This window comes from Leptidea sinapis, chromosome 25 (genome assembly GCF_905404315.1).
Source record: "Leptidea sinapis chromosome 25, ilLepSina1.1, whole genome shotgun sequence".
In the NCBI taxonomy this organism is placed as follows: Eukaryota; Metazoa; Arthropoda; class Insecta; order Lepidoptera; family Pieridae; genus Leptidea; species Leptidea sinapis.
Genome location: NC_066289.1, coordinates 7544954 through 7569172, shown reverse-complemented (window position 1 = coordinate 7569172; position 24219 = coordinate 7544954). Strand labels below are relative to the sequence as shown.

The following is a 24219-nucleotide window of genomic DNA, read 5'->3' as shown; positions in this document are numbered from 1 at the left end:
TGGAAATACTGCGCAATTAAGCTTATTCCACATTTTGGTTGTTCGTAGTACAGAGCTTCTTAACCCGCGCTTTTGGGACAGTGGTGGCAATTTTGTAGTTAACACGCAAAAATTAGTATTATGGGGCTGAATTGACCAAGATAATTTGTATTTAATTCCGCGAATTCTGAAGAAAGGACTCGATAGAAGTTTCTTTTGGCATTGGTTTTCCCGAAAGAGAACTACATGGCCGTTGCATACGAAATATCCAATATTGTCATCTGCATAACAATGCATGCTGGAGTCATCCAACATATCCTTGATATGCAGAAGATATGTAGGAGATAGCAGTCATCCTTAGCACCGCCAAAGGGCCTTAGCAAGTGATAATGACGGACTGGCGATTTGCAGCTGGTAATCTATTTTGCAGCTGGTAATCTATTTTGCAGCTGGTGATCCATCTGAAGCTGGTAATTGTATATTGCAGGTGGTGATCCATTAGTAGGTGCTGATCCATTTGCAACTGTTGATCCATTTGCAGGTGGTGATCCATTTGCAACTAGTGATCCATTTGCACCTGGTAATCCATTTGCAGCTGGTGATTCATTTGCAAGCCACTCGGGAAGCCGGGAAGGATATATGATTGAATGCCTTCCCTATATCCAAACTAAACTTAAAAATCCTCTCTTGAAAAATATACTGTTTTTCGTTTTTAGAAAAATACAGAACAGTAATCCTAATTTAATTGAAATATTGTCTTGTTTGATGGTCAAATGTCAAAAAAAGTTGGACAATGGACCATTTTGGTGTTTTTTGTGTCGAGAAATATTATTTCAATACTTTAATATACTTCGGATATAGAATTATTTTGCATTATAGTTACCATAACTATTAGCGAGTTGAGCACAGAAATATATGTGTTTATAATTATTTAAATAGTATAATTTCAGTAAGTAGAACCAATCTGGAATCGAAGTACTACATTTGTACTAATTGTAATTTAAAAAGTGAGATAAGTTGCTACATAACTCTTATCCGAACCAACGCGACGCGACGTTCCAAGCTTAGCAAAGAAATCCCGAAATACATAACGGCGACCTGTTGAATGTTGTTTAAAAGGTAGTCCCTCACTGTACAGGGCGCAACCTGATATAAAAAATGATACAGGATATTTTTTAATATAAACTTTTTTTATAATAAAAGTCCAGAAAACTTAAATGAATGCAAGAAAGATAAAAAGTCGTCAAATAATATAATAATAGTGAGGTGAAGGGTGAGTGAGTGTAGAATAAAATATAGAATTGAGAATTATTTCATTTTCTTTTCTTCGAATAACTAATCACATACTTTAAATATTAAAATGTATTTAAACTAATCTATCTTTATATATATATTTCTTGTGTGCGTGTTGTATGTCACTGAACTCCTCCTAGACGGCTGGACCGATTCTAATGAAACTTTCTGTGTGTATTCAAAAGGATTCGAGAATGGTTTAGATTCACAATTGAACTACCTCCTAAACGGCTGGACCGATTTTGATGATTTTTTTGTGTGTTGCAGTGAATTTGAGATTGGTGTGTGTCTTCAGGTGGATTTGATAATGGTTTTGATTCACAATTAAACTACCTCCTAAACGGCTGGACCGATTTTGATGATTTTTTTGTGTGTTCCAGTGAATTTGAGATTGGTTTAGATTTTCAATTCCGTCGATATAATATAATTATCCTGCTCATGTGTATTTAAGTGGACTCCTCCCAACGGATGGACCGATTTTCAAATTTAAGACGTGTGTCCGAAATTTCCGACAGGACAACGTCTGTTGGGTCCACTAGTCTATATATATAAAAATGAATTGCTGTTCGTAAGTCTCGCTAAAACTCGAGAACGGCTGGACCGATTTGGCAAATTTAGATCTTGAATTATTTGTGGAAGTCCAGAGAAGGTTTAAAAGGTGAATAAATAGGAAAATGCTGCTAAATTAAATGAAAACAACAAATTTGTTTTTCCTTTAATGTGTCCATACGAGTACATAATTTCTATGAGAGAATTTATTGACGCACGGTTTGACAGTTCTGCTGTGAAACAATTTCATTACGACAGCAGGGTGCATATTTTACGAAGTAATTTTTGATGTTATGATATATTATTGACAAATTCATATAAAAACATTATTTTATTTATTATATACAGAACAACATCTGTCGGGTCAGCTAGTATATAATATAAATTAATATTTATACTTACAACAAGTATTGCTGTTCTAACAGTATTTCCAGAAATCATGGGAGCTAATTTAAGAAGTATTCTTTAAAATTTCTGTTTTACAAACATACATGTAAAAATAATAAATCATTTGTTATTTTGTAAACATTTTGCCGATGCTGTGATAGCACCACACAAACATGTATTTAGGTATATAATACAGTTTATACAGTTTTAATTTTAAACATAATTAATTTTTAATAAGTCTTCGGTGGTAACTGCTTAAGATTTTTTACTTTCCATGAGTGTTTGTCCCCTCTAATAAAAACATGTCGATAACTGTATTTTATTTCCCAAACTTTTCTTTGGAAAATAAACAGAGCTGCTGAAACTCCTTTATAAGTTAAAATATCCGGACGACCGAGCCTTGCTCGGATTTTTAAGAATTTACAAAACTTGAACAAAAAAAAAAAACTAATAGGACATCTGGATTCGAACCGGGGTCTTCTGCTTTCCGGATCACCTTATTTATACCAAATTTACCTTTGTATTCTAATGTATTGTAGCTGTTTCTCATTCAAACATGGATAAAACCATTTTTTTTTTAATTGAAACCTAGCTAGATCGATTTACCACCCCCGAAATCCCCTGCATACTTAATTTTATGAAAATCGTTGGAGTCGTTTCCGAGATTCAGATTATGTATACATATATATATATATACAAGAATTGCTCGTTTAAAGATATAAGATATAATTACACCCCTGTAGATAGAAATTAAACACAGGAACATCAAAATTAGACCTCGCAATATTTACCTACTTAACCATAAATTATGTTACGATAGTCTGTCATATAATGTTTTAATAAAACACATTAAATCTCTGCGTTCAGACGATAAATTATAAGCAACGAGACTTTGCAACTAATATTAGTTTATCGTGTTATGGCAGAACTTTCTAGAATAGTTCCGCTGTAACGATGTTGTGTGAATCAAGTTTTATTAGCGAAATGTTTCGTCCTACAATTTTCTTTGACCTCTTTTGGTCCCTTGAGTGTTACTGATATTATTATTAAAATTATTCCTACTATTAAAACAACATTTCTTTTGTAACTCGAAACTACTCGTATTAAATTTAATATTTTAACTAGCTGACCCGGCAAACGTTGTTTTGCCATATAAATTATTTTTAGAGTTAGACATTTTCTTGGACATTGCAACATTACTTTATATTTTTAAAAAATAAAATTGTTTTCTAAAATAATAATAATAATAATAATAATAAAGCCTTTATTACAGTTAACAGAACAAAAATTTACTTACTAGCTAATAGACATACTATAAATCATTTGAATTAATTAATTTATCTTACATAACTATATTATTAACCTAATTATTAGTAGTACTTTTAAAGAGACTGTGTCCTCTTTCTGTTAACTGTTTGTCCTTCGACAAAGGCCTCCTCCAAGGTCTTCCATTCGTTCCGGTTCCTTGTTATTCTATTCCATAGTGGTCCTCCTATCTGTTTCAGTTCATTCTCCCATCGTATGAACTGTCTTCCTCTATTCCTCTTATCTCCTCTGGGGTACCATTCAGTTATTGATCTAGTCCATTTTGGTGTTTCATCCCTCATAAAGTGGCCTGGCCTACCCATCTCCATTTCAAAGTGCGTATTGTTTTCTCTATGCTTTTGAACTTAGTTTTTCCTTTGATATGATCCAATCGCAATTTGTCTTTACCCCGGCGCTTTACCCCGACTACACTTCGTTCTATTGAGTTTTGGCAAACTTTTAACTTACTTAGTTGTTTTTGGGTAAGGGCCCAGGTCTGACAACCATAGGTAAGGCAAGGCAGTATGCAAGAGTTGAATACTTTTCTCTTGTCTTTTATAGAGATTTCCATGTTCTTCATCACTTCTTTTAATGACCAATACTTCTTCCAAGTGTTTGTAACCCTTCTGTTGATTTCTTTTTCTGTTGACTCCTTAGTAGCTATCACTTGTCCGAGATAAATATACTCTTCTACATATTCTATGGGTTCATTATTTACTGTTATTATAATTTTGTCAGAATTGGTCATTATTTTCGTTTTTTCGGTGTTCATAGAGAGTCCAACTCTCATGCTTTCTTCTGCTAACTGCTGAAGCATAACCTCTAAGTTTTTACCATTTTCAGAGAAAAGTATCAAGTCGTCAGCGAAGCGTAGATGATTTAGGTACTCTCCATTTATTCTTATGCCATATTCCTCCCAATTCATCTTACGAAATATCATTTCCAATACGGATGAAAATAATTTTGGCGAGATTGGATCTCCTTGACGGACGCCTCTTTCTATGGCAAACTCTGAACTGAATTGGTCGAGTCTTATAATAGCTTTACTCTCGGCATATACTTTTTTCAGGATGCGAATGAATTTCTGATGTACACCTTGTTGTTCAAGTGCGCACCATATAGCATTGTGGTCCAACGTATCAAATGCTTTGTTGTAATCTACAAAGCCTATGTAATATTTCTTTTTATATTCCGAGTATTTTTGCAGGACTTGCTTGACAACATGGATATGGTCTAAAGTTGAAAACTTACTCCTAAATCCTGCCTGTTCTTTCGGTTGGTTAAATTCTAATATATTTGTGCACCTAGAAAGCAAGATTTTGGAAAATATTTTATATATGTTTGACATAAGACTTATCGGTCTGTAATTTGCAATGTCTTTTTTATCACCCTTTTTGTGTATTAATATTATAGTTGATTTGGTCCAGTCTGCCGGGAGAACTTCTGAATCTAGGATATCATTATATAACTCTGTTAGTCTTGGTGCTGATTCTTCTATTGTGACCTTTAATAATTCGTTCGTTATTTGATCTTCTCCCGGCGCTTTGTCATCTTTTTGGGTTTTTATGGCTTTTAGGGTTTCTGATAGTAGAACTCTGGGAACAGGTTCTTGATTTCTTATTTCTTCAGTACCTTGGTTAGCTCTAATTTTTCGGTCTACCTGGTTTTCCCTTCTTTTATAAAGCTCTTTGTAATAATTTGCTGCTGTGTTTGCTATTTTTTGTCTCTTTAGTATTTCTTTGTTGTTTTTGTCTTTTAAACTTGGCATCCATTCCTTTGCATGTATCAGTTCTTTGAAAGCCTTCTTTACTCCTCCTGTCTTTTCTATGTGTCTTTGTAATGTTGCAGTTCTTTTTGATTTCCTTTCTTTCCTTATATTTTCTTTAATTTTTTTACTTAATGTCGTAATTTCTTTTATATGTTCTTTTCTATTTTCCAATAATATTTTTCTTCGATCCATCAATTCTTTAATATCATCGGAAATTTTGGTTTTGTTGGCTTCATTATGTTTTTTGTTTCTGTTTTAAGATTTGTTATAAAACTGTTGTATTTTTCTTCTATGGTCGTGCATTTTCCCATTGTAATGTTATTTATAGACTTTAATATTTGCGTTAACTTATTTTCATTAGCTTTACACCGTAGTGGCCTTTCTGCTCTCTGTAATGTTCTTGGCCGTTTTGCCATAGAAATCATCAATTCTGATCGTACCATTCTATGGTCTGTGTCGAAATTGAATTGAGATTGACTTATAATAATTATTTTATTAAAGTATTTTCTGTTGTTCGTCATAATGAAATCTATCTCGTTTTGGTATTTGCCGTCGGGTGAAATCCATGTCCATTTCTTGCTCTCTTTTAAGTTGCATGAGCTATTCAGAATGAATAAATTATTCTGCAGTGCAAAGCTTATCAATCTTTCGCCATTTTTATTTCTTTTCCCGTAGCAGTATTTATCTAGTATTTGTTCTTCGCCATTTTTTCGTTTACCTATTTTTGCATTGAAGTCGCCCATCAAAATTATATTTTTATGTCCATGCTTAAAGTATTTTGCAGGGTTTCAAAAAAATGTTCTGTTTTCAGCAAACCTTCTTTATTTGTTGGTTCTGTGGGTGCATATACCTGTATGATAGAAATTTTTTCTTCCTTGCCGTTGCTGTTTGGAATAGTGAGATGTAAGACTGCTATTCGTTCGGAAACTCCGTTTATTTCATCTACCATGTGAGCAATATTTTTTCGTATTAAAAACCCAACTCCGAATTGACCTGGTGTTTCACCTTTGTAAAATAAAATATATTCCTTGTATTGTTCTATTTTTTCTCCTAGTCTTCTTACTTCGCTCATGCCAATTATATTCCACTTTAAATTTTGTAAAGCAGTTTCAAGCTCGATTAATTTTTCTGGGGTACTTAATGTTCTGACATTGATTGTTGCTACATTTAAGCAAACGGATTTTTTGTTTATGTTCCTTGGAGGGGTTTGGTCTTGATTCCCCGCGGGGACCAACCGTTTTGGGGAATGCTTATTATTGTTGATTTTTTGATAATTTAAGTTTATTTTTTTGTTATCTTGTCTATTTCGGTTACTGCGTACTAATTGCTAGTTACTACTTTTTTTCTCCATCTGTAAGCTGTTAAGTGAATCTGATCTTTTTCTCATGAAGTTTGTGATCCTATTTACCTTGTGGAGGTTAACGATATCCTCTACTGAACCACTAACTCCAGATGTTGGGTTAAATCTCTTCCTTGTTTGGAATTTTGTTGTCTTGTTTTCTTGTACTACCAACTTGTCATACTTGATGAAAGCGTATCTTCCCTTTTTCCGTTCTTCTTGTAATTTTACCTGCAGTTCTTTCCGCTTCGCTAAAATTTCTCTAGGGTAATCTTCACTTATATATATTTTATTTGGAAGATATTTTTTTGATTTAAGAATTTGTGTTTTTTTCCACGTTGTTGTTAAGGTAAATAGTATAGTTCTCTTGATTTTCTCATTTTTCTTTCCAAGTCTATAAGCTGCTCTAATTTCTAGATGCCCTATTTCGATCTTCATGTTTCGTAGGACTTTCGTAATTAGTTCACTTAGCTCCATCGAGTTGGTTTCAACTTCATCAACTCCGTGTAGTATCAAATTGTATTTTCGTATATCTTTTTCTAATTTGCAAACTTTGTTACTCAATTCATCCACAGTATTTCGTAGCTCTAAATTTTCTTTTACTAAAACATTAATTTTTTCTTCAAATGATTGTATTAATCTATTAGTTATTTCCTCTGTTTGTTTTTTCATTTCTGTTTGCATTTTAGAAAATAATAATTGCATTTGTACATCCATTTTGCAAGATTTTAAATAAAACGAATAAAATGATTATTGTTAAAATCTGTAGTATGTATAGTATATTTTCAAAATGGTAATACTATAGAGTGAGCCGTCCTTTTACGTTTTGGCTTAAAGGTCTTGTTACCAGGCCATAAACTCTAGCCCTTTTACACTCTCTATGGCATACAAATGTCTTGTTGATCTATGTCACAGTTTGACAGTTTTGACTTTGACATCCAAACAATAAATTTTTATGATAATAACAACATGAATATGAATGATTAATTATTATGTATTTATAATGATTAATGATTATTAATTTATCTCCCAGCAATGTATACACACTTCAGTTTTTTATTTCGTTAAGTTGTTGAATATGATAATTGAAATTGTTTCAAATCTTGTAATATCCCCAATTCTTAACTCTGTTTAGTGAAATAAGGAATGATGTGACTCCCTCGATTTTTACCGTATTAAATGCTTGTAAATACGGTAATTTAATTTGTGTTTTATCTTCAGTTTAAATCACTTACTCAATCCAGTCAAGTATTCACACTTTAAAATCACAATTTAAACACTTATTTTAATATTTTATTTATGTTTTATTGGAGCGTTGTTAAGTACGTGTTTCTGTTTTGACAGCTTGTAACCGAAATCCCTCATATCTTTCTAAAATAAACGTAGCCTAATGTACTCCTTATTACATCAGCTACCTGCCAATAAAAGTCCCATCAAAATCGGTCCAACCATTTTCATTCAGAGATTAGCCGGACCAAACGGTCAGACAAAAATTGTAAAAAATGTTAATTTGGTGTATGTATAGAGATTCAAATTAATATTACAAACAGACACTCCAATTTTATTTATATGTATGGATAGGGTATTACTTTGTCAATTTACTTTAAACATGCATTTTATCGATAAAACTAGATTACATACAAATAAATATATTTAACGCCAGTTGTGAATTTATAGTACTATAAGATACATGTTGATCAGGAAAAAATAAGAAGATATTATTATACACATTAATGTAACTAACTAATCTTGTTGGGTGAAGTATATGCTTCTACAAGGCTCCCAAAAATGTATTGCTAAATTATAATTACGTTTAATAATTGTAACGGTCATGCCCAGGCTTATAAATGAATAAAATTAACTATTAAAGGAGGAGACGGTAGAAGACTTGCTGAACCTTAACATAGACTGACAATATACTAATGTAAGTATCATCATCATCAGCCGGAAGACGTCCACTGCTGGACAAAGGCCTCCCCCAAAGATTTCCACGACGATCGGTCCTGCGCTGCCCTCATCCAACGTATCCCGGCGATCTTGACCAGATCGTTGGTCCATCTTTTGGGGGGTTTCTTTCTAGATTTAATTTATGATTTAAATACAGAACTTATAACGAAAAATGTTTTATTTTAAATTTAATATCTAATTGAAATATTATCACATCTCATAGTCGATTGCTATTGGTTAATCAACAGACCAATAACAAAGTTTGGTTTTTCAGACATTGATAATTATTAGCTTTAAAATATAGTTTATTAAGTGTATCTTTATCATTGGTCGCCACATTATAAGATTATACAATAATTGTTATCCTTAGTGTAGCACATAAGCATGACAAATGAGCCTGTGTTCCCGGGAAATGGGTCGGTTAAACGGGTCAACCGTGGATATAATGTCGCTGGAAGAGACGTTTATTTGCTGGAAATTATTGCTTCAATTAAATACGTTATTTTATTTTGTTTGAAATCCTTTAGGCCTCGAGTTTAATAGCTTTGTGGCACGATATTTTTAATAAATAATCAGTTTGAGCACTCGATAATTGATATTTAACCGATTTCAATGTTGTTAAGGAAACGATTTGATTTTTTTTTTCGTGTTTCGAAAGGGTGTACTCCTCGTTTGCAAAATCATCAAATATGCTAATGCATATGATAAAGCTATGAGGAGTGGATGAATCTTCTTAAAAATACAGTCAAGCGATTATGTAAAGGAGCAAATTTATTACAAGCATTTTTAGATTTTTCGACAATCAAAAAAGTATTGATGTATTGAATGTCACATTTTAATATTTTAATTGGTAACAACTCGAATATTGTTGGGAATATTTATTTATTTACTATTAGTTACCTTGTTTTAAGATGTGTTTTTGAAGTTTGTATTTCTTTTATACGTAGTTTTTTTAATTTTCTCCTTTAAATATGTGGGAAATCCACAAAATTTTGCAGTAAGTCGCTGCCACAAATTTATTAAAATAACTTTCTGAACACTCCGAATATACTCTTCTATGTAAATTAGATGTAAAAATTATAGAATATTGCGTGATAGACAAACATACATACTGTGCATGTTCAACTAAAGTCTTCATCGAAATGATTTTATTCGTGTCACATCCAGTGATACTTATTCCAAAATGCAGTGGTATTATTTTGTAGGTGTAACAGGTGGCCGCATACTCAAGTACCGTTCATTACATTCTCTAGTTTTCGGTTAGCTTAAGTGAACAGAAAAGTTTCAATCAGCTTATTATCATGACATTTTCATTGACGCTTATCTTTTCAGATTTAATTGTTTAAGGAGTTGACTGGTTACGTGCTGGTATGTAATCACCGCCCCATAATCTCATGTAACGCCAAGGGAATCACAGGCGCGGTGCTTCATTAAATATGAATGTAATAAAGGTGCGGTAAGGTAACATATAGCCATAAATGCTAATATTTAAAGTCATTAGTTGAGAATGGAACCTGCAAACTTATATTTCTTATGATTTATTGAACCTAATTATAGTGTTTGTAATTATTTTTATATGATAGGAGGAAAATAGATTTGAAGATATACTTCAATGGTAGTTTGTTGTTGTTGTTTCCTTTCCAATAAAAAAACAGATCATCGAAATCGGTTTGTGCGATATTTAGTCATTCATTAATTTGTCGCGCATATACTTGTAGCAAATTTGAGAGTTCTATGGTTTTCTCATGGACGCCATTGTCAGTCTTGGACCAAATTGCAATTGAACCACACGGGAAGTACCAGCTTTCAAATAAAAGAAGAATTATAAAAGTCGGCTAACTCAGTCGAAGGTTCTGAGGTAACAAATATAAAAAAAAACATACTGACGAATTGAGAACCACACCCCTTTTCGAAGTCGGTTTCATAATATGCTGCACGCGCTCAAACGTTTGGAGCTGCTACTGGGGTGCAACATAACATGTGCTTCTTATGTAACCGGTACCCATAACTAACAAATCGTACATGAATACAATTAAGAGTTTTCCGGCAACGCTTCTGTGATTCATCTGGTGTTGCAGGAGCATGTGAGCGGCGGTGATCACTTAACTTTAGGTGACCCGTACGCTCAACCTCCTCTTCGATAAAAAAGGTTGTACTAAAATATGAAATTACAAGTGCACCAATAATTTGCTGGTACTACATAGGACGAATAGTGTTATATATGTCAGCGAGGCAGCATTGTATCGATGGCCCGATAATAGAAACAATAACCACTAGATGTCGTTATTTGAAGGGCGTCAAATGCTGTTTCGTTAGAAATGGCGTTTGAGTGAGGTCTGTGTTCAGTTCCACGCGATACGTCATGTGTCATGTCGTTTTAAAGTGACGCTTAGTTTTAGACGTCAAAAGTGACGTAAATAACTGATGACAGAACTAGTCAACATGTTGGAGACTGGAGTTAGTCGTGTTTGTTAGAGTAATAGTGTTCTGTGGTCGTGTTGAAGCCTTCGGCGGGGTTGCACGCAGAACTCACGTACCTATTGTCGAGTTTAATTATTGAAACTAAGTATACCATTATTAAACAAGCCGACTTAACTCATATTTCGTGTTATTTATTGAAAATAACTTAAAGTACATGGTGAAGAAGGCGATGGGGATGGTTCAATTTAACGCCGCGCGAACGACCCCGCGCTGACATTTTTTAGACGAGCAGGACGTTCAGCTGATGGTAATTGATACGGCCTGCACATTACAATGGAGTGCCGCTCAGGATTCTTGAAAAACCCAAAAAATCTGAGCGGCACTACAACTGCACTGTCACCTTGAGACATTAGATGTTAATTCTTATTTGCCCAGTAATTTGACTAGCAACGCCGCCCTTCAGACTGAAACACATTAATGCTTACACATTACTGCTTCACGGCAGAAATAGGCGCCGTTGTGGTACCCATAATCTAGCCGGTATACTGTGCAAAGGAGCCTCCCACATATTATATAAAGAAAAATCATTAAAAATAAGTCATTAGAAATTAACGAGTGCTCGATGACCTTGTAATAAATGGTACCAATATAGGCCATATATAAACCCCTACAGGTCAAAAATAGCTAAACAGAACACGCAAAAAGAGTCATTATAATACAATCAATTTTCTTATCCCACCCTATTTTGAATAACGGAAAAATAACAACCTTATTACTAAATCAGGGATCGCGAGCAAAGAAAAGCAAAGCCAATGAAAAAGGCTTTATCAAAGTCTTCTAAAACAAATAGGGTACTATTCGTGGGGCGCTGTGTGGTTTTATTTTTTAATTAAGATCTTTGATTCTGGCTTCAGTAATTTGGTCTTTGTTGTTTGAAGAATTTTAGTTCAATTGGTCAGTTGTACTCAAGGGATTATCTACAAATAGCTTTGAGACAAAGAGATTCTATTGCACTGTAAGCACTACTCATTCTAGGTATGTTTTTTTGTAATCAAAATCAAATTCTAATGACATAAAATTGATCTAAATCAGATTTATTACTTATAAGGTTAAACTTTAACGAGGAGAAGTGGCTAGAAACTCATTACTGCTTTTAAATCCATATTTACAGGTTCTAGAATTTTCTCACTTCTTCAAGTTTTTTTTTACGAAGGGACGAGTGGGTCAAAATCACACACAAATGAGTCGGTTACAAACTAACATACATACGTATCTCCAGGTGAAGCTAATAAAAAGCGTGTAAAAAAGTAATTGTATGAAATGTGCTGTCATTGATACATTGACAGATAACAGCTTTAGTCCTGTTAAAACGGAGATAACCGAAATCCACCACGTTTTAAGCAACGGTTCGCTTTTAAACTTAGCCGGATTATACTTCGTCGCCAATCGCCATACTGTAATTACTACTATTTCAAACTTATGTCAAATCTTACTGCACGTTTCATACTAAACTAAATTTCAATTTTAACTTAGGCAGTTCCACCTCTTATTACGTAGTTTTTACATCCTCTTTGGTTGTATCGTACAGACTGACTTCTACTATATAGTCTATATACCACTGGACTGGCGGCTGTGAAAGTGCTTTTGTGCCTGTTTGATATTCGCCATTTTGGCGCTGTTGGACATGGAGCGAGAGTCTGTGGTATTAAAACTAGGTATGACAACTTCTTAATTGAATACTTCAGAACACAGAACAGAAAATCAGAGTATTGTTAGCTTCTTTCGCAGCCTTTCAGTATTATACGTCAAAACTCGTTCTCTGGTCGCTCGCGAGTGGCGCTTCAAATAGGCACAAATAAATTGCTGTAAAACATATGGCATAACAGCCTGTCCAGTATTATATATACAGGGGTCAGTGATCGTACAAGTATGTTTGAGTTACATTAATATTTAAGTAGAGTAAAATTAGAACCCAGCCAATGTAGACGCAAGAAGTACCCGAGGGACTAATGCGTTACCTCTGTCAATATTATTCTCGTTTTTATTAGAGATATTGTTTTATATACTGTGCAATATTTGCGACCCAAGGGTCGGAGTACTTTATACTTCATGATCATCATCATTTCAGCCGGGAAACGTCCACTGCTGGAGAAAGGCCTCCCCCAAAGATCGCTATGACGATCGCTCCTGCGCTGCCCTCATCCAACCTATTTTGGTGATATTGACTAGAACGTCGGTCCATCTTGTGGAGGGGCTATAAACACTACGTCTTCCAGTACGTGGTCACCATACGAGGACCTTACTTCCTCAGCGACCATCTATTCGTCGAGCTATGTGCCCTGCCCAATGCCACTTCAGTTTCGCAATGATTACGTATACTTTTGTATGTATTAATACTATTGCGTAGTCAAATTTTGAAAAATATTACTACAAAAAATAAGAAAGACACTGGGATCACATATCATTATTTATTTCTATGTAAAATAACACGAAGCGTATGTTACCAAATTGGAAACATGACATTGAGTGTCCAAATGTCACGCACACAAGCATCTAATTGTTGCCGTAATAAAAAGCTATTATTTAAGGTAGTGTGGTATGTAGTTGGAGCGCAGCGGATACCAATCCTTAATCCTCCTTAATTCTTATCCCTAAGTTCTCAATCCATTAATTTATAAAGTTGAGAAAGTCGCATCATCGAGGTGAGATATTAGTAGACAAAGTCCAACCAAAGTCTGTCACACTAATATTGATTGATCTTCATTCATCGCGCTTCCAAATTAAAATCATTTTGACACATCTTAACTACAGCTAGGAGATTTATTTTTCCTCTCGTGCAACGAGGACTTTAATCATATTTTTACAAACTGAATTCCATAAAAGGGGATGTTTTCTAAAGGAGTTCAAAGGAAAAATCGCATATAAAGTGACAGCAATTTTTCTTATTCCTTCGCAGCGTTCTAGAATTAATAACAAGAGATTTTATGCTGTTTCTCATTAAGTTAAGATCTGAAAACGCCTGCAAAGGAAATGTGTATCATTTTTGAGAGGTGCAATGAAGGTATAAAATAGATGTTAAAAGGAGTTCGTATTATGAGAATTCCACTGAATATACATCTAGCATAGGTATCTAACTGAAACGAAAAAACTACAAATCTATCGGTTCTTATAGCGATGGAGTTTTTATTTTGTTTTATTTTTTATGAAAATAAATATGAGACGAGCAGGACGTTCAGGTGATGATAATTGCCGTGCTGCTCAGGATTCTTGAAAAGCCCAAAAATTCTGAGCGGCACTACAATTGCGCTCGTCACCTTCAGATGTAAGATGTTAAGTCTCATTTGCCCAGTAATTTCACTAGCTACAGCGCCCTCAAGACCGAAACACAGCAATTTTTACACATAACTACTTCACGGCAGATAAAGGCGCCGTTGTAGTACCCATAATCTAGCGCGCATCCTGTGCAATGGAACCTCCCGCTGGTAGTTGTGACGAGGTTATTTTTTTTGAAGTCGGTTAACATTTACACGAATTTAAAAAACATAGATAACATAATAATACTAGTGTGTGTCAAAATTATAAATTCCTGAGGGCAATAAGTATTTGATCTTCAATCAATGTTAGCGCCTCTTACATTATCAGGACTGGCTCCCTTATTTTCATTACGATGTATTCCACAAGGGAAAGAATTGATGGATAGGGAAACTCACAATATTGTTGCGAAGGTCACCCCGAACGTTTGCAAGACCAAAAGAAATTTGATTGGTACTTACCGGCGTAAGGGAACCTGGACTTTGACGTCATAATAATATAAGTGAACGGAAACAAAAACATTTACAATTTACTGGATCTATTTGAAACAATTTGTTATGTTCTTTAGGTGACAACCCACACTTCTAGGATTAATACATAAATAAAATTTGAAAACAAAATTTTATCATCTCTTGCGTTCCGTGCGAGTGCTCTTCCAACTGAAGTAACCGTTTGAATGACGTATCGTCATAAAATCTAGTATGCTTTGTTCAACCTCCTGGTTGTGCTTCATCTACAGTATCTACTTTACAGTTGATAACCTGGTCCAACCCAACAACCTGAGAGTTGAACAAAGCATACAAGATTTTATGACGATACGTCACCGGAACAGTTAACTTAGTTGGAAGAGCACTCGCACGGAACGCGAGAGGTCGTGGGTTCGAGTGACAAAATTTTATTTGTTGATCTATATTGTGGAAAAAAAACCTGTAATCTTTTTCAAGTATTTTTACAATAGGTATACTTACACAATTTTTTTTTTTAAATATAATATGTTTTATTATTTTATATATATGAAGCATTGGTGACGCAATAGGTAGAACCGTGGACTCTCACCACGGAGCCCACGGTTCGACCCTGTCCCGCCACATACCAATGTGTTTTCGGTTTTCGAATTCATATTATATAAGTTTATTCGACGCTGTGGTGATCACTTACCATCAGGTGACCAGTATGCTCGTTTGTCGTCCTCTTACATAAAACAAGTGAGAGGCTCCTTTGCATAGGAAGCCGGCTAGATTATGGGTACCACAACGGCGCCTTTTTCTACCGTGAAGCAGTAATGTATAAACATTATTGTGTTTCGGTCTGAAGGGCGCAGTAGCTTGTGACATTACCGGGCAAATGAGACTTAACATCTTATGTCTCAAGGTGACGAGCGCAATTGTAGTGTCTTTAAGAAATTTTCGGTTTCTCGAGAATCCTCAGCAGCACTGCATTGTTATGGGTCTCGTACCTTACTGTCGTAAAAAAAATATGCTGTATTGGTCTTGTGTGATGTAAAACACTTTTCATTTATAATTGTTTTCAGGCATCTAATTAAAACTAAAATCCTCAACAGCAAACTGCATAACAGGAACTAGAGAACAGGTAAAGATAATATAAATAATTATGAGCTTCCTACAATATTTCAAAGAATTTCTTCAAAGGACGCTCGCAGGAAAATTTAATGTGAAATTATAGCGTGTTTTTCTAACAATACAAGGGCGTAAGTAATTCAATAAATAGACTTAATTCAGTTTTAAATCTGCAATCGTGTTACATTGTTAGATCTTACGGTTTGTGGTTTTTGTAATATCAATGTTAATAATATTATTATTGAGTATTATTAAAATAATAGAAATATATTGAGAAAATTCATGTAAGTATTATTGATTTTCATTTATTTATTTACTAAATTCTCTCAATCAGGCTTAGAAGAATATAATGCATTAAACAAAATGCATAAAGCATAAATGCTTAAGCAAAATGCATAAATGCTTAATCAAAATGAATTAGCTATAAGCAAAAACAACATGATAAATAATTAACCAACTTCAAAAAACTTACATTACCTATCTTTTTTTCGTAAAAAAACATATATTAATATATATTTTTTTTTACCGGGTTCGAATCCCGGTAGGTGCAAGCATTTATATGATGAATATGGATGTTTGTTTCCGATTCATGGATGTTAATATGTATTTTTAAGTATATTGTATTAAATATATCATTGTCTTGCAACCCATAATACAGGTTTTATATGCCTAATTTGGGGCAAGATTATTTGTGTAAAAAGTGTGTCAATCTAATACATAAAATTCTCATGTCGCGGTGTTTGTAGTTAACTCCTCCGAAACGGCATGACCGATTCTCATGATATTTTGAGTGCATATTGGATAGGTCTGAGAATCGGACATCATCTATTTTTCATCTCCCTTAATGTTAAAACTGGTCCACGCCAATTTTTTTTTTTAATTTTTTTGACATCTTTTTTTAAGTTTGTTTGATTATGAGTCAACATTAAAAAATACATACAACTTCAAATTTTCACCAAACTAAGATCAACAGTTTGTATCGCGATTTTAATATCGGCAATACAACGTTTGCTGGGTCAGCTAGTATTATATAAATTATTATTATATTAGAATTGATACCGTCTTATAAACCTATCAATAATTTTTTTACTGTATAGAATGATTAAATAGTATTTTTTTTTTATGTTAAGCTGTTGGTGGGTCAATAAATTAATTAAATAAAAAATCACAATTTATTTGTACTAATGAACAAACGAAGGTCATCCCAAAACTGAAAAAACTCACGCGAGATGTTTTTAATATCGCGCAAATCGTGCCCAAATATGTCTACTTAATTATGAAACTTTTACATTCTCTTGCGTTATTATAAAGAAAAGGAATTTTTCATTTCTCATACTCGAAAAGTATTTTTGTTTTGATCTGATTATTGGGTAGAAAATGCTGCTTCCCTCCACAGAGAGGGAATAACTCATACAAATTAATTCCCACCTAAGGGCCGGAATGAACTTTAAAAATAGAACTGCTGTCAGCTGTGAAGAGTTTTATGTAAAAGAAAACCTAATAAAAAAAAATGCTGGAGCCATGTGACTTTCTAAACAGCCAGTGTGAACTTAGCGCACCTTCCATATTGTGCGTGAGTTCCATATTTAAAATTCAAAAAGTCGACATAAATTGTTCTAATTTGACAATTAATTTTAAATAGGTACTACTAATATTATTACATTTTATCTATGAATAGTTTAGATAAACAAATAGTTTTATTTTCCTCATATTCGAAATGAAAAGCAGAGTGTTTAACACGGGTAAAAGTATCAATTCCTACTTGGACTATAGCCGACCTCGCTGCGCTCGGGCGTCTAAATACCTCGAAAATTGATTCTTTCGACCCTCGGTTAACAATCTACTATATAATATACCTTAACAACTAGCTCGGCTTATAATTTGTTAAAACAATACTGTACACATAATAAAAAAAATACCTTTATTTCTGTACTAATTTTACATAATAGGTTAAAGTTTGTCTTCCGACAAAGGCCTCCTCCAAAGATTTCCACTCTATCCTGTCTTTTGCTGTACGGGTATAGCCTCGTGTAAGACGACATCAAGAAAATATTGGGGCAACTATAGAGTCTTCCCATCTCATAGGCTGTCTACCTCTATTTCTTTTGCTGTCTAGTGGCTGCCATTCAGTTATTAGTCTTGCCGATTTCTCTGTCTTTTCTCTTGTCATTTAACCAAGTCGCATTATATGCAAACCGCGCGTCTGACTAGAAACTTTTTGCCTCGCACAAAAACTTTTTGGAGTCACCTGCCGTATTCTGATACAACTTACGGACTCTAAAGTCAAGAGCATCCCTTCTCAAAGACTACCAGTCTTGCAAGACGCAATCTGTACCATATTCCTGATATCCATGGGCAGTAGGGGCGTACATTCTATATAGGCAATTAGGCAATGCCTACTTTAATAAGAACCTTAATCAAAGTTAGAGTTAAATTAGTTTCGTTATTCTATAATGAAATTTCTTTTGAACATCCACGTAATGAGTTTTAGCTCACGCGAAATACCTAGTAAAAACCTTTAATAGGCAGTGTATAAGACTGCCTATTCCAACCGCCTGCAATGGGCAGCTGGTTTTCTAACAAGTGCGCCCGCTTACCTCCTCTACTGTAAAGGCATAAAAGCCGTTTATTTTCTCAAAATTGATTCCTTTAAAATTCTTTTTGGTGTCATTTTCGGAAACAAATGGAGAGAGAACAAGAAGCGGCGCAAGAAACTCTCTCAGCATTCTTTTTTTGCTCTCTTTTTAATAAAAACAAACAGTATTGTACTGTCATTGGTATTGCTATAAAATAATCATAATCTTGTCCCAGGCTATCCGATCACTTAGATATTCAGCTGTGGAGTGGTAGGATTTACGACTGAGCCATTTTTTAATAAAACATTTAAATTTATTTATCGATACTGATGATATAGATAATGATAAAAAAATAACAAATTTTCAACCAGACTTAAGTGGGTTCAAATGAAAATATTGCAGTCTACCTGTTTAAGAGAAGGTATTATCGCTAGATTAAACCGATAAATGCAAGAGAAAGCTTTGTGAACGTTTTCTAAGTGATTGTTATATATCATGTCGTTCCACACGATAGTACAGTGTTTTATTGAATTCAACTGCAGAATTTAATTTGAATATATATTAGGACAGTGACGTGTCTACATTCAACTGGTGTTATAAGGGAAATAGCTTCAAAAACGCAACCGGAAAGTCATTTTGAAGTTAATACTTAGAAGCGCTAAGCACTTTATTTTGTGAGTGTTAAGAGGAGTTATGATTTTTTTTTAAAGTAGTGACGAGATAAGCAAAACATTCATCTTACATTTATACATACATACACACACACACACACCTCTTAAATACTATTATTATTAACGTATGTAATAATACTAGCATACAATAACAGATGTATTCCTATTAAAATTTGTAATTATTATTCTAAATTAGCATATTTGTACGTCTATTGTAATGTTATATAAAGCTATTGGATTATTAGTAAATAAATAAATAAATCTGTTGGGAAGCGATACTCCCAGCTCAATACTATGCAGAACCAGATTCTTGAAAACATAAAAAATCCGTGCGGCATTGCAATTCCACTCGTTACTTACCGCTAGTTGCAGAAAGCATCTTTCAAGTTAATGTTTTATTAAATATAATACCGTCACTTTCTTTTTCATTTTGACAGTCAAAGATAGCATGTAATACAATTAAGGATGCTTTTTGCATTTAGCGGTGTGGGACATAAAATATTGCGTCAAATTAGCCCAGTAATTTCACTAGCTGTGGTTCTCTACAAAACGAAAAACAATAACGCTTGCAAATTACTATTTCGCGGCAGAATAACGCAGCGAAGCCTGGTGTCACATAGCACGTGAATGAATATAAAAATATAATCTAATTTATAAAATTCTCATGTCGCATAGTTTGTAGTTAAACTCCTCCGAAACGGCTCGACCGATTTCATGAAATTTTGTGTGCATATTGGATATGTCTGATAATCGAACAACATATATTTTTCATTCCCCTAAATGTTAGGCCCCTATTTTTTATGACAATTGTTTTTAAATTTTATTATGATTCAGCATTGAAATAGATGCAACTTCAAATTTTCGCCCTTCTACGATCTACAACTATTTTTGTATCGCGATTATTATATTATTCTATTCCATCCACAAATCCACTATATGGTACAATAATTGTAGTAAGATAAATAAGGTAGGTCTGAGAATCGGTTGCATCTACTTTTATACCCCAATTTTTTTTTAATAACTTTATATAGCAATACAACGTTTGCTGGGTCAGCTAGTTGTATATAACATTCTCTAGAAAACTACTACGAAAGTAAAATTGCAAATTGAATGCATTCAATTCAAGGAGAAATAATAAACTGAACGTGCCGTTTAATAAGTTAGCTAGAGTTAAGGGCTCCTACATAGGTCTTGATATTCTATTTCACAATAAAATACCAGACAGTATACTGGGACTCACTGAGCACAAATTCAAGAAATATATTAAAGCTTCTTTGACAAAGAAGGCTTACTATAGTATAATATACTATAGTAGATCTAGTAGTAGTATACTATAGTAGATCATATATAGAATAATAATGCATGGTTCTTTTCTGGTTTTGCGCAGGCCAACGAAAATTGTATAATATTACTAGCTGACCCAGCAAACGTTGTATTGCCGATATTAAAATCGCGATACAAAAGTAACTGTTGATCGTAGATGGGTGAAAATTTGAAGTTGTATGTACTTTTTAATGCTGACTCATAATCAAACAAAATTAAAAAAAAATGTAATTTTTTTTTTGTGTGGACTACCCTTAACATTTAGGGGGATGAAAAATAGATGTTGTCCGATTCTCAGACCTACCCAATATGCACTCAAAATTTCATGAGAATCGGTCAAGCCGTTTCGGAGGAGTTCAATGTTTAACACCATGAGAATTTTATATATTGGATTAAGTAGGCTAAGTTGTTAAATATGATTTAAAAGATTGTTTGGTTTCTAATCAGTTCTTCTCTCCATGTCAAAGCCCTTTTACAAACTGATGCAGGTTCATGATGTTTACCAAGTGTTGTTGCAATAAGTTTTGATATTATCACTCCCTATGGTATATAAATTTTGTTGGAACTGACCGTACTTCTTCGAGTCGAGCCACCCTTCTCTGAACCAGCGCTCATGGGGGTGAGAGATCAATCTCAGCGTATTTCAAGAATTTTCTCATCAAAAATCGTTCCTTAGACGTAACGCTACATACATAATATTTTTCATGTTATACTTCTTTAGGCGCGTTATGAAAAAATGATAAGAGTGAAATTTAAACACAAAAATAACAGGGTGAAGTTGGTTCCAAAAATTTTCTGACGTTTGCGACATTCGTTATTTATTTTTTTGTTGCTTTGTTTGTCAAAGCCATCGTTGCAAGATTTTTACAATATTGTTCTTTCTACAAACGTAGAATAGCACGAGGAATAAATAATTTTAAGGATTTTTGTTTGGCCAAAGGAGTATTCAACTTCTTGCGTGCATACATAAGTACACACACTTTTTTTAATTATTTCAGAATGAATATCATTATAACAGTCGTCTTTGTATCGCTAACGTTAGTATGCGCGGAGCAGTACACAAATAAATACGACGGAATTAATCTTGACGAGATATTGTCCAACAAGAAGGTACTCAGTGCTTATGTCAACTGTTTACTGGACAAAGGAAGATGTTCAGTCGACGGAAGGGAGCTAAAAGGTATGTTTATGGCCATTCAGCGTTCATGTTACTTAACTGAGGATAGTTTGCTTTGAAACAGCTCATTTAATAAAGTGAAACTTTTATTACACCGTCTCAAACTTTTTCGTGTGTGTTTTGCATGTCGTTGACGGTCGGGCGGCGCCTCTAGTTTGCAGCAGCTGACCGTGTAGTGTATAGACTATTACTCATTTGTGCCAGTGCTCCACGCTATTTTGTTTGTTTTTTTCAATGTTGTTTATCAGTGTTTAATGTGATCCTTTTCAATAAATATTTTTAACCAATGCTAAGGCACAGAGTTCAATATATCAAACAATATTAGTTGGAGACTTAGTCTACTTTCATTATTTCCCATTATCCAATTTTCTAAGTATAAAATTAATATTTATAAAGCGATTTTTATAGCCTTTCTGGAATATTATTCCAAAAATGTTTAGTTAAATGTCTATAATGTGAAAAAAAAGTTTCACTCTTACCGTGTTTTCATAAAACCACACAATCCTTTTTATTTTTTTATTCTATAGTTTTTATATCGATCTGTTCATGTGCTAATATGACACAGTCAATTGATATTAAAACTTTCATAACTTTGAGGTAATGGTTGGTTATACACACAGACAAAGATTTTTTCAATCATAGATGAAATGCTAAGCAAATGCTTATTTAAAGCATTAGCATCAGCTAACCAGTGGGGGGCTCCTTTACACAGGATGCCGGCTAGATTATGGGTACCACAAAGGCGCCTATTTCTGCCGTGAAACAGTAATGTGTAAGCATTATTGTGTTTCGGACTGAAGGGCACCGTAGCTAGTGAAATTACTGGGCAAATGAGACTTAATATCTTATGTCTCAAAGTGATGAGCGCAATTTTAGTGTCGCTCAGAATTTTTGTGTTTTTCAAGAATCCTGAGCAGCATTGCGTTGTAACAGGCAGGGCGTATCAATTACCATCAGCTGAACGTCTTACTCGTCTCGTTCCTTACTGTTCTAAAAAAAATAACAAGCTGTTCCATCAGGTACGAAATCCGCGCAATGCTGTCCCGCTTAATTATGCTAACGCGTCATAAACTGCATACCGACGCAGCCCTCAATCCTTTGGAATTAATAACTGAACTTTAAAAGCCTTAAGATTCTTTTGAAAAATATTTATATATCAGCTATTCGATTTTAATACCAATGAGAAGCTTCTACATGCGCGCACAAACATGCAAGCAAAAAAAACAAAACAAAAAAATTCTACGTCCTGTTTCTAATTTCTAGCTCCGTCCAGCTATTATTATTTTGATAAAATATTTAAGCGGAAATTATACAATTATATTATATGTAATACATTCATTTATTGTTGCAAGGTCAAAGTACAGAAGACAGCCCAGGGTTAATTTTTGGACCATTTCTTTTTCTTTGTCATATTTTTAAGCTAAGCAAACCCTCTTCATGTAATACTAACACTTCCACCTTAACATTAATATATCTCATGTATTATAAAAACGTCTTTATAATATTTACTAACGTAGAAAATAATATTTTTATTCCAGAGCATGTGACCGACGCTCTCAGCACGGGTTGTAAAAAATGTACGGGACCTCAAAAATCGGGGGTGCGTAAGGTGATTCGGCACATGATAAAATATGAAAAGGCATCTTGGGCTCTTCTTAAACGTAAATACGATCCTTCGGGGACCTTCGCAAGAAAATATGAACAAGAATTGAAAAAGTTGTAGAGCGCTTACCTGTACTTCCCGGAGAAACACTTTTGTACCTTTTCAATATCTCTAAGTAAATGTTACGTTCTAATAAAAATGATATTTTGTTTTATTTGATTTTCATTTCTTCAACAAATACTTCGAAGAGAGGACAATCGAGCGTATGGGTCAGCTGATGTTAAGTGGTCACCGCCGCCCACATTCCCCTGCAATACCAGAGGGCAATCACAAGAATGTTACCGGCACCCACCGGTACCCACATGGGTACATACGACATCGTATCATCCTGTAAAACACCGCACAAGGAAGCTCGATCCACAGCATAAACGCGACTTCTCGCGTTCTGTGCGAGCGCTTTTTCCATCTGAGCCCACCGTTCGAGTGACGTATCGTTGATAAAATCTTGTATGCTTTGTTCAACTCTCAGGTTGTCGTTTCATTAATTATTAATGTAAACATTAATTTAAACATATTTCCTATCTTGAAATCGGATGTACCGATTTTCATGAAATTTATATATAAATGTGACCTAGACAATAATATAAAATATTATTGTCTAAAGGTCGGTTTAGGAGTGCTCTGTTTTATTTGAGACTTAATGTTGATTATAGTTATTTCAACACGTTGTGTTGTTTTCATACAAGTGACAAGACATGCCAAAAATTCACCTGTAAAAACCGCCCGTCAAACATAAAACAACAGGCATAATAATAATAAAAGGCTGGCAACGCTCCTTTGATTCCTCTGGTGTTGCAAGAGAATGTGGGCGGCAGTGATCACTTAACACCAGGTACCCGTAAACTCATTTGTCCTCCTATTCCATAAAAAAAACAAAGCTGTCATAGAAGTGCTTGGCACGCCAAGAGGCGTCGCATTAGCGAATTGGCTAG

At 34.1% G+C, this 24219-nt stretch overlaps 2 protein-coding genes across 6 annotated transcripts in view; one reads left to right on the top strand and one right to left on the bottom strand.

Annotated features, from left to right (window-relative positions):
• Positions 1-24219, bottom strand: part of LOC126972044 (transient receptor potential cation channel trpm) — a 311245-nt gene that overhangs the window by 165325 nt on the left and 121701 nt on the right. The window lies entirely within an intron of this gene.
• On the top strand, positions 16066-23429 carry LOC126972130 (allergen Tha p 1-like). Its single transcript, XM_050818723.1, has 3 exons — positions 16066-16161; positions 21446-21627; positions 23163-23429. Exons 2-3 carry the CDS (start codon positions 21447-21449, stop codon positions 23345-23347), a joined length of 366 nt encoding a protein of 121 aa, XP_050674680.1. The 5' UTR covers positions 16066-16161; position 21446; the 3' UTR covers positions 23348-23429.